This window comes from Dermacentor silvarum, chromosome 9 (assembly GCF_013339745.2).
Source record: "Dermacentor silvarum isolate Dsil-2018 chromosome 9, BIME_Dsil_1.4, whole genome shotgun sequence".
NCBI classification, from domain to species: domain Eukaryota; kingdom Metazoa; phylum Arthropoda; class Arachnida; order Ixodida; family Ixodidae; genus Dermacentor; species Dermacentor silvarum.
Genome location: NC_051162.1, coordinates 130,883,621 through 130,899,459, shown reverse-complemented (window position 1 = coordinate 130,899,459; position 15,839 = coordinate 130,883,621). Strand labels below are relative to the sequence as shown.

General features: G+C 45.9%; 1 protein-coding gene across 1 annotated transcript; it reads left to right on the top strand.

Annotated features, from left to right (window-relative positions):
• Window positions 1–6,685: 6,685 nt before the first annotated feature.
• On the top strand, window positions 6,686–14,804 carry LOC119464312 (uncharacterized). Its single transcript, XM_037725224.2, has 4 exons — window positions 6,686–6,998; window positions 9,730–9,798; window positions 12,812–12,901; window positions 14,243–14,804. Exons 1-4 carry the CDS (start codon window positions 6,804–6,806, stop codon window positions 14,342–14,344), a joined length of 456 nt encoding a protein of 151 aa, XP_037581152.2. The 5' UTR covers window positions 6,686–6,803; the 3' UTR covers window positions 14,345–14,804.
• Window positions 14,805–15,839: the final 1,035 nt, after the last annotated feature.

Genomic DNA, 15,839 nt, shown 5'->3' with positions numbered 1-15,839 from the left:
CAACTCGCCCCGTCACGACACCACCGGCTTTTCTCCGTTCTACCTGTTGTTTGGACGCCACCCAACGCTGCCCTTTGAGACTCTTCTGCCATAAGCTGCCGACGCTCCTACAGCGTACGCCCGCGATGCTGCTAGGGCTCACACCGCTCGCCAGATTGCACGTGATCGTCTCTCTGCCTCGCAGATCTCCCAAAAGGCCCACTATGACAGCCACCACAGAACCGTTTACTTCTCTCCAGGCTCTTTGGTTCTTCTTTGGACGCCGTCCCGCCTGTCTTCGAAGCTTCTGTCTCGCTACTCTGGCCCCTACAAGGTTCTCCGCCAGATCAGTGAAGTCACCTACGAGATCGCTCCGGCGGATGTAGCTCGTCGTCGTCCCTACCTCCTAGTGATCCCGTTCACGTGACCCGTCTCAAGCCCTATTTCTCCGACAACGAACCTTCCCTTTCCTAAGCGCCGAGACGGCGCTCAAACCAGGGGGGACATATGTTACAAGCCAGTCCCGTACATTGGAGAAGGCGCCAGCAAGTGGAGGAAGACGACGATCGAAGGAGCGCTCGTGTGGCTGTTGTTCCGCCATCTCGGCTTCGCTCTGTATATATTCCATCAATACATTCTCCCTTCTGTTTTGCCTACTCTTATCCCCGTCACAATACCATAATACTTATTTCCCCCTGAAACCCCTTAAATAGGTGGCCGGTAGACATCATTCTGCTACTTCGGGAGCTTTATTTACTGCGGTAAGGTCTAAAAACATTCCTTTCCTTGTGTAAAACTTCCGTAGCGCAGGGAACCATCGCGCCGTTCACATGGCCTTCGAAGGGCCCTGATGCACTAATCTCTCAGTCTCGCGATAACCACTGTCCGTTCAAAGACAGCCCCCCGTGGGACACGGAAAACATGTAGACGCTATTGCGATTGTTATACCATAGCATGAACACATCGGCATATTATGGCATTTCTCTCGTTTTAGCTTAAATTCTTTCGAATCTCCATGTTCGTAAAGCCAGTCCATAGCAGCGCTTCCTCAGTCTTTGTCCACCGACGTCGTCGTCGTCGTCGTCGTAGTTTTTGTAGTTGGTGTTGTTGTTGTTGTTGTTGTTGTTGTTGTAGTTTAAATTGCAGGGACAGATCTATTAAAGTTGGGGGTCGGGGTCTGAGTCTGAAGTCACTCACAGGGGTAGTAGCCTACTCCGTTTTCTTACCACGCTTCTTTATGTACACGGATGTACAACTAAACAGCCGCAGTCGCAGCACTTTTAGAGCGGGCCTGCAACGTTGGAGCGCAACAAAAGAGGTAGCTGGCCTACGCTACCGGGTCGTCACACGAAGGCTCAGCGAACCAGCGTCGCCGACCGTCCCTTCATGCCAAGAGTGGCTTGTTTATGAGGACTAAGATACAGCAAGGTGGGATGAAAAGCACAGAGTTCGTTTTATATATTTGCAGTATGTTTTGAAGCACACACATTTACAGGTTAGATTGGAGCACTCATATTCGGATTATTGAGGCGCACACATTTTCTGAGCTATGGAGCACACACGAACAGCACCAGATGTCCTGTTAAGTAATAGTCGTCTTCGCCAGACCGACAGATGAGAGAAATCGGTGATGCGATGATTCGATGGCCAATCAGGTGGTCCACAACCAAACGTGCTTACAAGATGGAAAAGGAGACAGTGGGGTCCAACCCTCATTGTCTCAGGGATGCGAGGTGATGAGGTCAACGGCACAACAGCTTTCCCAAAAGAAAGGCAACTCCTCCAGTTGTAACACCTTGACTCGTTAATGAGATGGCATGCCGAAGGCCACCTTTCCGTCATTGGCAATTAGCTGTCTTTTCGTTGTGGTCGGCTTGTGCTGCCTGAAGATGACGACTGACACCATTTTAACATGTCCTTTTGGGGGAATTTCTCGTAGAAATCACCAGAGCCACCTCGTTGGAGGATCGCAGTCCCAAGTCCAACACAACCAATAAATCCGCGCCTGGTAAACAAGCAAGCTTCCGAAGAGGGCTTTCGCAATGACGGTGCCGCATGGATGCTTTAGTGGAGTGTCATTCTCGACAGTGCTACAGTTAGGGCGCCTGCATACGCCATCCGGCTGGAATGCCATTCTTAACTGATCTGAGTTGTCTCTTGTGCAGCTGGCCGACACCGCTACTGAACATGGCCTTGGACATCTACTCGGAATTCGGCACCCTCGTGCTGGTGGAGAAAGGCCGCAAGCTGGAGCCGTTCCCCATGGCAGTCCTCGTCAGCTACTGCTGCGTGGGCATCACCTTCCTGGCCTTCCATGGCCTCAGCATCCGGGTCCTGCTCACGTACTGCTCGAGGTCGATCGTCCTCTACGTGAACTGCATACGCACGAGCTTGGACCGATGTCTCCGATCCCGGGGCGTACCGGAAAGCAGGTGCTCGAAACTTCCCAGTCACATGACGAGCTCGAAGAAAAAGCACTGGCAGCTTAGAGAGAGCGCAGCACGAGTTTACCGCCATGTCATCTAGCCTTCCTTAGGACAGGCGATTAAAAAGAAGACATTCAACTCTGAGTAACGATTCTAATGGGTCCGATCAATGGGCTAGCCGAATAGAGCAACAGCGCGTAGAACAGGGCCAACCGAAGGAAAGGACTAAAAGCTAAAATTGCTTCATCCGCTCTTTTTGTTTGTCCTGTCCCACGTACTCTTACTCTAGTTAGCTATAATATGTACCAACCAACTCAAATTACCACTCTTCTGCAGATAAATAGATAATTTACAGTGATCTCGTCGTCAACTGCCGCGCAAAGTTTTGCTCTTAAAAAATATTTTCATCAAAATCTAGAATTTTCACCTCTAGTGCGAATCGATCAAAGTAACAGGGTCAAAGGACTAGTGCAAAACTGCATGTCAGTTGCATAGCCAGATTATTTTTTGTACTAACTAGGAAATTTGGTGCCATCTTCACACGACGTATGTCCATCAAATTCATGTGGCACTTAACAAAGTCATTTTCAATGTGCCACCCCCTTTTGTTACTGAAATGCACGGTAGTTAAGTGCGTAGGAGAATGTCATGTTTCGAAAAGGTACGATGGATAATCATGTTCCAATTTTTTTTTTGGAAATCGTCTGTTATTGAACACCAAGGCGCCGCTTGTGTGCCTGAGCGATTTGGCAGCTCGTCCATTACAGAGGTATGTCTTCTGGCATCGCGAAGTAATATGTCCTCTGAAAGACTGCTCTCACCGCTCGCTAGGCTGTGCTTTGGCGCTTCTGTCAGTATTCTACAAACCAAAGAGCTTGCTACAAAAATTACTAGAGGCAACTCTGGCGCTATAATTGTCCATCTACTACTGGAGTGATGGATAATACATGGGCTTGTATAATCGTAATGCATGTGGCTTCAGACGTTCATATGACGTTATTTATTACGGTTTATTATTCAAAATTTCTAAGCAATTACATTTTTGTAAGCACATGAAGGCAAGTAGTTCCTGCTCACAGTTATACTACTTACAAATTGTTTTATTTATAACGTAATACCCTGATGCATATTGTCAGTTTGCAAAGTCACAAAGCCGAGGGAGGTTGTTTCTTTACCTTGGTGCCCGAACACCCCCTGTAATACAAACGTACATGCATGAATAAGGAGTGAGCACGATTGCAAAATTACGCCGTAAGGCCCGCACTAGCTGCGACATAAGTTAAGCATGTAAGCATTGTATTGCGTGAGTAAGTGTCACATATATATTTGGTGCTCCCCCACGTCTCCCATAAGAAGAGAGACGTTAAGGAATTGAATAATTATAGACCCATTAGCTTGCTTTCAGTATTGTATAAACTATTTACCAAGATAATTTCCAATAGAATCAGGGCAACACTTGACTTCAGCCAACCAAGAGAACAAGCTGGCTTCAGGAAGGGATATTCTACGATGGATCATATCCATGTCATCGACCAGGTGATAGAGAAATCTGCGGAGTACAATCAACCTCTCTATATGGCTTTCATATATTATGAAAAAGCATCTGATTCAGTAGAGATACCAGCAGTCATAGAGGCATTACGTAACCAAAGCGTACAGGATGCATACGCGAATATATTGGCAAATATATACAAGGATTGCACAGCAACCTTGGTTCTCCACAAGAAAAGTATAAATATACCTATCAAGAAAGGGGACAGGCTAAGAGACACAATATATCCAATGTTATTCACTGCATGCTTAGACGAAGTATTCAAGCTGTTAGACTGGGAAGACTTAGGGGTGAAGATCAACGGCGAATATCTCAGCAACCTTCGGTTTGCAGATAACATTGTTCTATTCAGCAACAATGGGGACGAATTACAGCAAATGATTGAGGTCCTTAACCGAGAAAGTGTAAGAGTGGGGTTGAAGATTAATATACAGAACACAAACATAATGTTCAATAGCCTGGCAAGGGAAAAAGAATTCAGAATCGCCAGTCAGCCTCTACAGTCTGTAAAGGAGTACTTTTATCTAGGTCAATTACTCACAGGGGACCCTGATCACGAGAAAGAAATTTACAGAAGAATATAATTGGGTTGGAGTGCAAACGGCAGGCATTGCCAAATCTTGACTAGGAGCTTACCACTGTCGTTGAAAAGAAAAGTGTACAATCATTGCATTCTACCAGTGCTAACGTATGGGGCAGAAACTTGGAGGTTAACAAAGTAGCTCGAGAACAAGTTCAGGACTGCTCAAAGAGCGATGGAAAGAAGCATGTTAGGCTTAACGTTAAGAGACACGAAGAGAGCGGTGTGGATTAGAGAGCGAACGGAGATAGCCGATATTCTAGTTGACATTAAGAGGAAAAAATCACATCATCTCACCCTACGGTCAACCATGGTGGGATGCGAAAGCGTCGCGGGGGATGCACATCGAGTTTCTGTTTCGTTTCACTTGGCAACACAACCCAATGAAAGTTAGAGTGAGAGAAGTAGAACGCCGACGTTCCACTTCGGCGTGCCGAGCCCGTGTTGCTTCCGTACAAGTTTACTGCCGACGTTGATGTTTACGCTCGGCTTCCCTATCCCGAAGTTCGGGGTCCGCTTGCCGACGCTTACGTTTACGTTCGGCTTCCCGAGCCTTCCTCTGCTCCGCGGCGGTGGCGCTGCCACTGCAACTAGCGCCGACGTTGACGTTGTTCATCGCGTTTCGCACATCGTTGCACAGAGAGAGAATGACGGAAGCACAGCGAACGCGCGCTTTATACTGCGCCGCGACACTTGCGCCGCCTACCGGCATACCCTTAGAGAGACAGAGAGAGAGAGAGTTATATGCAATGATTTGCTGCGCCGCACCTGTGGCGGAGAGGGGGAGAGGAGAGGAGGAGAGCGCTCCCCTGCGTAGGAGAGCAGAATGAGGGAGAGTTGCGCATGCGCAGTATGGGTGCGGACGCCGCAGTACGGACACTGCCCCGAGCATAAGATGCTCTCGCATCTAAAAATAGAACTGGGCAGGCCATGTAATGCGTAGGATGGATAACCGGTGGACCATTAGAGTTACAGAATGTATAGCAAGAGACGGGAAGAGCAGTCGAGGACGGCAGAAAACTAGGTGGGGTGATTAAGTTAGGAAATTTGCAGGTGCAAGTTGGAATCAGGTAGCGCAAGACCGGGGTAATTGGAGATCGCAGGGAGAGGCCTTCGTCCCACAGTGGACATAATGATGAAGGCTAATGATGATATATTGGGTTACGTCAATTCTGTACAGCCCTTGTGGCCATACACCCTCTGCAGCACGCACAAGACGTTTAACGTACCGCACTATGGCTGCTTCCGCTAAACAGCCTACCCAATTTTTCTAGAGCGCAACTCTTAGGCGCCCGTTCCTGCGTTGAGCGTCGGCGTCCCTCGGCGTAGTCGAGTGAACGAGCACAGCGAAGGATGAAAGAGCGAATGTGGAGCGCAGCGGGGGATGAAAGACGGCGATAGCGAAGAGAGTGCGAGGAGGAAAACGGAGGAGGAGGCTATAGCGAGAGCCTATAGTGCCGCGCAAGACGGGCTCTGCGGCGACGACCGCTACGAAATGGCGCCAAAGTAGCACGCCGTCGTCGGTTCACCGATAATGCCTTTGATACAGGATGCCGCGAGTGCGTCCAACGATACCATATAGGGAATCAAAGCGCTGCATGAGCGGAGGTCTGTCTGCGGCGGCGGCTGCTGTGAATCGTGCCCACGCGTCACCCACGCGCTGCCTCTCGCTTCTCCCGATTAGCGAGGCAGTCGTGCCACACTTCGCTCCGTTTGCAATGCGCCGCACGAGACAGATTGACCGCGCCAACCACGCTACTCACAGCGTTCTCTTCCTAATATAAACCGTGTACCTACTATATAATCATAATACAGAATATTAGCTCGCATACTTCTTTCACGTATAGAGTTGCGCATAAATTTCGCATTAGTAAGTATCGCAATCGTCGATGAATTTTTTCATCGACAAGGTTTTCTATATGAAAGAAGTAAAGCGAGGAATGTGTGTCATGTCGTTGTGCTGTTCTTGTCCGCGTGTAACTAACTTAAGCGATTCCTAAGTTTATTCCCCATCATCTCGCCCATACAACCGTGATAATGTTTGAAAATTTACCTTCGTCTAATATTCTCAGAAAAGTCACTTCCTATAATTTTTTAACTGCGGGAAATTTGACGGCAGCGCCTTCATACTTCTGCATCTTGTCATAACGCGGATTTCCTAAAGCAATTAACTCTACCTACCACGCAATTTCCCGTGCCACGCAGTAAAGTGCTCCTGGTGGACCAAGTGCGCGCCCAACTGTCCCTGGTGAAGAACTTAGCCGACATGGCGTGTTCCATGCTGGGCCCGAGCCTGCTGTACGCCTACACCTACAGCGTGGTCCTGCTCTGCGGCTACGCCTACTACGCCACCGCAGCCGAGTTCCCGTTCCGCGTCAGGCTGTTCTTCTTCTTCTCCTTTGTCCTCCACTGGCTCAGCATCTTGGTGCCACCAGTCGAGGCGCACCGCATGAAGATTGCCGTACGTAGCGGCTGTCGCGATCGCCATCAACAACATCAGCCAGTTTAGCCCACTGAGCCCACCATGGAGGAAGTAAAACTACAGGAAAGGGAACATATATAGTTGGTGGCAGCCTAACAGTGCACTGACAAATACACCGCTGTCAAACCAAGAAAATTTCTATAGAAGCATCGGCTAATAATTTTTTGCTAATTGTTGCGTATCAGTGGCGCACCGACGGGGGAGGGGGGGGGTTCGGTTGTTGTAACCCCCCCCCCCCCTTCACGCGTCCAGCCCCACCAGTCCAACGTGTAGCTTCCGTGTTCTGTTCACATTGCCATTACAATACAGGAGGTGGCTTGAGTTCGAATTTTCCTCATTAACAAAAAACACTCTATCACTGTCTTGTATTTATTCATTCACTCTTAAATTACTTACGCTTAATTACTTAAATTACTTAAATTACTAAAACTCTGAAGAAATAAACATCGTCATCATCCTTGGTGTCATTATATTATTACAATTATTAGGCTTATCAGCACTCCCCCCGATGCCCCGAAGGGACGCTGGCAAAGAAGCCACAGGTGGCCTAGGTGGCGTTCACCGTAAGCACAGCGGAGCGTGCACCTGAAAATGTTTCTGAAGTTGATCCGGAGGCTGCAATTACGACCCTGTACCGCTGATTTGCTCGGTGAGATTCAGTTACGTGCTTTGTCTTGCGCGTTGTATTAGTGTGTCCTGCTTCGTCTTTCGCGTTGTGCTAGCGTGCGCTAGTGCAGCTTCCATATGCACGACGGTGTTGCGTATGCGTGCCACCAGGCGTCAGCGTGGGTGCATCAACGCCTGTTGCCACAAAACACCAATTTATATATCAATGTGGTGAAGACACGTTTCACTTTCGTGTTCTATACCGATTCCTATATAAGAATGATTTTATTTGGTGTTGGATTCCTCTGGCTAAACCAAGGAAATTGCATATTATGCAAAGTGCTTGCTTCCCCCAGCCCCTCCTAAACCACAAAAATGCACCCCCCCCCCCCCTGGCAGAGATCCTGGGTGCGCTACTGTTGCGCATGCATACCTGTTGGTGCCTGCCAATGATTTATTAAATACGAGGAATAAGGAACATATCAGCAGACAGCATCGCATGCGTTGGAACAAGCACTGGCTAGTGTTCGCCGCGTGAAGCGCGCTAGTTCCCAAGCGTCAGTGCAACTTGCGCGTGAACTTTGTCGTTGTCGTCCTCTGAGACGAAACAGCACTAATTTATGTGACGTCATGGCGGCAGCAAACCTCCTTATTCGCGAATAGTTTCACGAATAACGTGACGTGAAAACAAGCGCGAACGTACGCGGTACGTTTTAGTGCTCTTTCTTCAAGCAAACGAAAGGGAAGCTGCACCAATGTCTCAGCAAGAAACAACGGTGCACGAGCTTATCGCGAGAGAGAGAGAGAGAGAGAGAGAGAAATAACATTTATTTCCACCAGTCAATTGACGCCGCAGAAGATGGTCTTCCTCCGCAGCGCATCTATCCGTCGGCCGGGATCCCGAAGGACTCAGCAGCAGCTTGGCTCACGGTTTCTCGTTGAGCCTTGCTGTCCGAGTTGCGTAGTATAAGGCCTCCCAGGATTCTAGTCGTGTTTGAGCTATCGTATATTGCTTCGCACGTCCACACCATGTGGACCATATTCGCTACTTCTTTGCAGAATCTGCACTGTGGTTTGAAGACTTCTGGATTGAATTCGCTATATAGCGCGGGGTTTGGGAAGTCCCCTGTCTGCAGCTTCCGCCATGCTACTACTTTCTTGCTGAGTGTGCGGCCCGCCGCCGGAAAAGCCTATTGCGAGAAAACTGTGCGGTGGTTGGCGAAACTTGGGTTACTGCCGAAACTTGGATGTGCCGTTCTTCAATGAATGTATTTTAGCCAACTCGGCCAGGTCACTAGTATGTGCCACAGGGTACGTGACAATCTTCAATGAACCTCTTTGAAGCCAACTTAGTCACATTGGTATGTGCTACTGCGTATGTGCTGCTTTTCAATGACAAAAAAAAATGAAAAATGTTTACCTGGACCTAATTGAATCCGCGTCATATATTTTCAGACAATCTTGTCTAAATGTACACACACGCGCCGCGAGCGAACTTCATGGCGGTGGCGCTCAATGGCGGAGCGTCTTCAGTGGGATACACTCTTTCAAACATACACATACAGGCCTCAAACAGTCATACATAATGCGTTTCTGCAGCGGCAATATGGTGTGTCGTGACATTGCTTCGGTGCTAATCGCATTAATGTTGACATCGAGAGGTCGGCGATGCTGCCGGAATTTTTTTTTACGTTAGATTAAGCTCCAGGCAAATGTTCACCACGCATACAAACAGCCACGGGAAGAGCGTCGAAATTAGCCGGTCATACAATGCGTACACCAGATAGCAGGTAATCTATTAGTATAACAGAATGGGTGCCGAGTTAAAGAAAGCGAAAACGGTGACGGCAGAGGAAGTGACGGCAGTGCGCTCGTCGTGTGTTCTTCCTTCTTGTCGCCGTTGTTTTTTTCTCGGAGATTTCAAGTATGCGACAGAGTATTGCGCGGTATGATAAGATGAGGAAACTTGCAGCCATAGGACAGACAGCTGATCTAGAACCGGGGTAACTCTTGGGAAAGCCTTCATCTTGCAGAGCACATAAATCAGCTGGAAACAAGCAAGGTTATTGTTTTGCAAGACGATAGACTTTACATCCCTTTTCAGGTGACCGAGCTTCGGAGCGTTGTGCAGTGTGTGCCAATGGCGGACCACTCTGACGACCTCTTAGTACAGGTAGGTGCGTCACCGGGAACTTTTTTGTCTGTAGCTTATTTTTCTGCATTGCTGCAATGCGGTCCTGAGGGCTAAGTTCGCTCACGCTATTAGACTGAGGCCGTAGTTGAACCATCTAGGATTTTCTAGAACAGGCATAGTGTACTAATGCAGAGCGCCAATTGGAGCCACCATGGTTAATATATTTGATATTCAGTTCGTAGACGCGACTCATCACACGGCTGTTCTGTCACTAAGTTTTGGAAAACTTTTGTCTCGTTTCGTAAACCTTAAGGAAATAGAGTTCCTTGCACAACGAAATTGTCCCGAGCTGCTACTGTCCAGTTACGAGTAGCTCTGGAAATTGGCTCTGGCTTTTTGCGTCTGCTCAACGAACAAATAAACTCAATGTGCACCTGCAAGGAGAGTCAAACCTCATACAACCTGTACATGGATACAAATCGCTTCAGTGTAAAACTTGTGTTCTTTTTAGAAGCAGGTGTAAACTCAAATATTGCAGCATTTCCGCAGCTGTTCAAAAAATTGTGCCGAGACTAATACGGCATTTTCTTCCCTATTTGCGACAGGAATCCTTGGCGATCTGGACACACAGTTTTGCGAGTGATTCTCTGACCTAATGCCAGGAAGAAGGACCTAATGTTCCAAAATTCATTTAGTTGCGATGTGCATGCGCTGCCAGGTTCCTTTTAATTAGAAGTAATTGAACTGCACTCAGCAATCGTCTTGAAATATATGTCCAAAAAAATAAAATCTGATCAATGTTTATAGATAACTAAGGTTCGAACAGCATCCAAACTTAAAGCAATTTGCCCGCGACTACATGTCAATTTTTGGGAGTACCTACCTACGTAAGCATACTTTCTCCAGAATAAAAAATGGGAAGGTAGGATACAGGGATAATTTCTCTGGCGAAAACCTGAATTTCTGTTTATTATTGGCTTATCAGGCTTGCCGCCACAATTCAATCAAATAACATAGTCAAAACATCAAGTCCACCACTATATATCACATTATAGGCCCGTCGTATGTATTCGCAACAGGACGCAATCCCTATGCATTCAAATACAGTACATTTTATGTAGTGCACTGTGCGGCCTTATGCTGTCGCCCCATGCTTTCCCATTGGTACATATGTTTATATTGCAAATATGTGAATATATTTCCCTCCTGAATTTTTTCGGTATCAATTCTGCTTCAAATTTATTTATTAGCGTGATTATCACCTTCGAAAATTTTGTTAATCAGCAGCTTCTGCTTTACTATGTTGCAATTTGTATCCGTTTCGATTGGTGTAATTTTGATAGTACAGTGTCATATATTGTACGTTGTAGTCAGCGGCCACCATCGTTCTTAGTCGAAAATTTAAAGCCTACGCAATTGTGTGAAAATTTCTTTCCAACCTATTGTGCTTCGTGACTTGTTCCAGTGTTGTAGCATGTTGTCATTGCCCTCACATGCCATTTAGATTCATCTTCAGCATTTATTTCTTGTGCGTGCGTGCATGCGTGCGTGCGTGTGCTTGTGTGTGTGCGTGTGTGTGTGCGTGTGCGTGTGCGTGTGTGTGTGTGAAAAGCTTCTACGTGCTTTAAAATGCCTCTAATTAATGAGGTGAAAGCTTTATATGCCTCATTAGTCAGTCCACATGGAGCAAAAGTCCGTCGGCGACACGAAAGGTACAAAAAGGCTACGAATCCTTGACCTTTGGTTCGAGTCGAACACACCACCAATGGTGGGAGACGAATCCTATACCATTTGTGGTAATTAAGGCGAACTTAATTAAGACACAAGTAATTAAGGTATACTTAATTAGGGCATTCGAATCTACGGCCGTTGGTGGAAGACGCACCCACGACCTTTGGTGTTAATGAAGGCGAAGTTAATTAGGATATAGTTAAATAAGGCACTCGAGCCCACGACCTTGGGTGGAAGTCGAATTCTCGACCTTTGGAATTAAGCGGGATGACTAAGCGAAGTACACTAAGCGAATTAAGGGAGACGACTAAGCGAATTAAGAGGACGAGTAAACGAATTAAGCGGACGACAAATTTAGAGGATGCGTGAACGAATTAAGAGGGATGACTAAGTGAAGTACACTAAGCTAATTAAGGAAGATGTGTACGTCATGTGTCCCTCTTTAATGCATCGGCACTTGGGCTTCCGCCTTCAAGTCGTCTTAGAAATAACATAAGAGACCCTGTGAATTATTCTTGATATGTTATGTGTAACAACTATACAATTTGGGTATTGTGCATGCAAATAGGGGCCTCCTACATATATCACTTGTAACCACCTGATTGAGATTGTTTGTAACCCCACTTGGAAACCTGCGATAAAAGGCTTTTTTTAGAGCTTGACGATTTGGTCAAGAACCTATCACGTTGTTTATTGGTGACTCAATTGTGGTTAATTTTTCAGCCGAGTTAATCGCTTCAACCGCAGAAGAAAATTAGCTTAGCGTACTCCGAAAATGCTTGTGCGCACCTGAAAGCTACGAACCACAGCTTGAATATAACCAGGAACAAAGAGAGCGCCAAAGAAGAAAGCCGTATTATACCTTCACCGTGCCACACACAAGGCGCTGAGATTTCTCAGGCCAGCAACCAGACAGACATGTCAATATGTGCTCAGATATACAGATGGCCGCCAGCATATAACAAAATTACTACAAATAAAGATGATTCTTTTGTATTTTAGCTTATTCACGTCAATTTCAATATAAAAATATGATTCATACAATATAATATAAAATTATTCATATATTAAAATTTTGCTCATGTCGCAAAGCCCGAGAGAGTCCGAGTTGTGCCAAACTCTGGCCTTGCTGCATAGTGCCCTAAACATTATTTTTGAAGTTTCTGAGAGCTCAGCGGCATTGTAAACTCATGATTGAGAGCTTTAAATAAATCCTGAAAACATTCAAGTACGAATGCGCTGAACTAATCCGACGTGCCATAATCTAGAAACCAACGCTAATATATACTGATTATAACGGTAGTATCTTTACTATTTTCAGCTCCGTATGATGCTCTATGCCATCAAGCCCGATGACCTCAAGTTCACAGGTTGTGGTTTCTTTGCTGTTGACCTGTCGACATTCGCAGGAGTAAGTACCGAAGTTCTACTGTAAATTTATCATGTTAGAAGTTAATTTCAGCGCATTTCAAATCTAGTGCGCTTTATAACAACGCGCAACAGTTTGACGTATCAAACAAATCTGCAGCTAAGCTTTACTGGGCACTTCAGATGTACCATGCAACAAAACGCCTCAAATGTGTAACATCACGACGACGATGGGGGGGAGTGGTCTGTAAGTGTCCACCTTGTGGACATATCCATTTCGTCTGCTGCTGAAGTTCTGATTGGCTGGAAGCGCCTTTCACCTTCCGACGTGTACCTCATCCCAGTCAATAAGAACTCCAGCAGCAGACGACATCGACATGTCCACTAGGTGGACACTTACAGAATACCCCTGGACTATTTTGATTCAATGTATAATGTTCCCGATATACTCTGGTTTCTGTTGGACGTATCCTCGGTGTCGGATCAGCACAAGCTTACCTCCAAGAAAATATTTCCTTGTGAAATCGGTGAGTCCTTCGGGATCCCGGTCGACGGATAGAGGCGCTGCGGAGGAAGACCATCTTCTGCGGCGTTAATTGACTGGTGGAAATAAATGTTATTTCTATCTATCTCTCTCTCTCTCTCTTGTGAAATCGCGCCCAACTTGCAAAAGCTTGCTAAACAATAACATCGTTGCAAGTATCATGCAATGCATTTTCAGGCATGACCATTTTCGAGTTCTTTTTTGCAGGACGAGCTACGGTACAAAACAACTAACATATTATTCCCAACCTTCATAAATACACATGCAAACACGTGGACTACTGCGCAAAACTTCACGTTATTTAATTGCTTTAAAAATGTCATGAAAACATATGTGCTTTCTTTTTCTGTTTTATGGTTGACATTATGCTGATAGGTTCTGTTTTTGCACGTCTGTATTATTTTGTACGATTTTGTATAATTATTTTTTGTTAAATCAGGTTCATCTAGTGCTTGTATATCTTTGTTCATATCTCTTACATATGTTACTGTGTTGAACCTACACTGCCTTGTTCTTGTTGAGGACATGTATATTTATGTAAATATTTAACATATTTATGTTTCTAATGTATTTTATTCACTACTGAGCAATGTACGGGTGACAGGACCTTCGTCAGGCAAATTACTCTTGGCCTTTAGCTTTACCAAGACCTACACTGTGTCTAAAACAATGCTAAATAAAATATTAAATAAAACACCAAAGAAAGCTTCGTTCGAACCAATTCCCACAGCGCATTTAGTGCGCAAGCGTTTTTATGTAATTACCACAGTGACTCATTTTACAGCAACACAATATCATGCACACCTTTCACTAAACATGGCATGGACATTTATTTTGCAGATCACCGGAGCAGTCATCACGTACACAGTTGTCTTGGCCCAGACAAGTGAGAGCTACCTGCGAGACGCTCTTGTACATTCCTCTAACATCACGGTTTCCTAAGAAGTGCACTGCGTTTACTGTCGTTTCTGCACCATTAAGCAAGTCTATTGCAGTCTGCTTGAATGTCAAGACAAATAAATAAAACATAAACTGAGGATACCACAATTCATTTGTATTTTTACAGTTTTTGAGGACAGGCAATGCCAATGCGCAACTGATCAAACGATCATGAGGTAAAATAAAGATTTATGCAAACGCAAAGCCTCGTGAATTTCTTCATTAGTCAAAAACTAGCAAATAAGTTGCGTAAATCTTCGAGGAGCAGGAACTTCCATGAAAGGAAGAATTTTCTATTTCGTGACACTTCCTCCACCAAGCCGTTTACCACAGAACTAATTTGTCATATTCACGGTTCTTGCATTTCAAATAATTCTGTCTCCCACTGCGATCTGTTATCCCTTAAGTTAGTTCAGATAGTAAGGAGACGCCATGAAGAGACATTGGTCCCGTGTTCCAATCTCGAACCAGGGCAAACTTTTCTACAGGTCTGAAGCTTTCTTTACAACACCTCTATGTGCTTCTTTCGAAGCTTCGCGCTACAAACATCTGTGAATGACAATTTTCTATCTCACGCAAAACCTAAAACTAAAGGAATAAAAAAGTGTTCGTGTCAAAAAAGGGCTGGGGTGCACATATGCGGTGTTGACTTCAACATTACCAACATGATATAATGATGAGAACATTTCATAGTGGCGAGAAAGCTGGAACCAGCCATCACCAACAATCAGAAGATGCTCGTCTTTCTTAGCCTAGGAAAATTTCTGCCTCTTGGGAGCGGAAGCACATTGGCTGGGTGAATTGGAGTTTCAGTAACAAATGTGCTCCGCAAGCTACGCACTTTTTGCGTCCGTGGACTGGTCTTTTCTGTTGACTAGTTGCTGCGAATTACTTCTAATAAAAAAGTCGCAGTTTTGCCCGAAAGGCGAAGCATCGATTGCGATAGTAATCTAGTGGACAGCTATACGAAGTAAGGATAGTAGCTTTATCGGCGGTGTAAACTTGCAAACACAGACATACTAACAAAATAACAAGCATGGTGTCACGCGCGCACAAGCAAACATGAACACATCACACTCGATCACCGCGGACACTCGCTGTCAAAACGCTGGCGTGAGGAAACGCGGCAGCAGCAGCGAGCGAAGTGACCTTCGTGCTGTTGTCTATGGCTTCAACCCCAACTGGGGCGCGATCGGAGATCTTTGTTCGTTTCGCGTTCTGTTCAGTTACTGAAACGTCACAAAGTGGTAGTATGCAAAATTTGTGACAACGGGAGGGAGAGAGCAGCTAATCGGCAAGCGATGAACTCCCCGGACAGCAAACGTCCGATGAGTTCGTCGTTTTTGGTGACGTCAAAATGAAGACTCGGTCGTTTCGATTACGAGCACGTCGTCTGCTAGGAGCAGAACGCGAAGAGACACGTCAAGTTCGAGCGGTCATACGCTCGCTACGAGACCGGCTTCGCATAGCATGTCTGGTGGATGGAATTGGATCCAAA

Bases quoted from the DNA above. Each gene is read 5' to 3' on its own strand.
- LOC119464312 (XM_037725224.2), top strand. From the start codon at position 6,804: ATGGCGTGTTCCATGCTGGGCCCGAGCCTGCTGTACGCCTACACCTAC. The intron at 9,799-12,811 runs GTAGGTGCGTCA...TACTATTTTCAG, and splicing joins CTGACGACCTCTTAGTACAG to CTCCGTATGATGCTCTATGC. The intron at 12,902-14,242 runs GTAAGTACCGAA...TTTATTTTGCAG, and splicing joins ACCTGTCGACATTCGCAGGA to ATCACCGGAGCAGTCATCAC.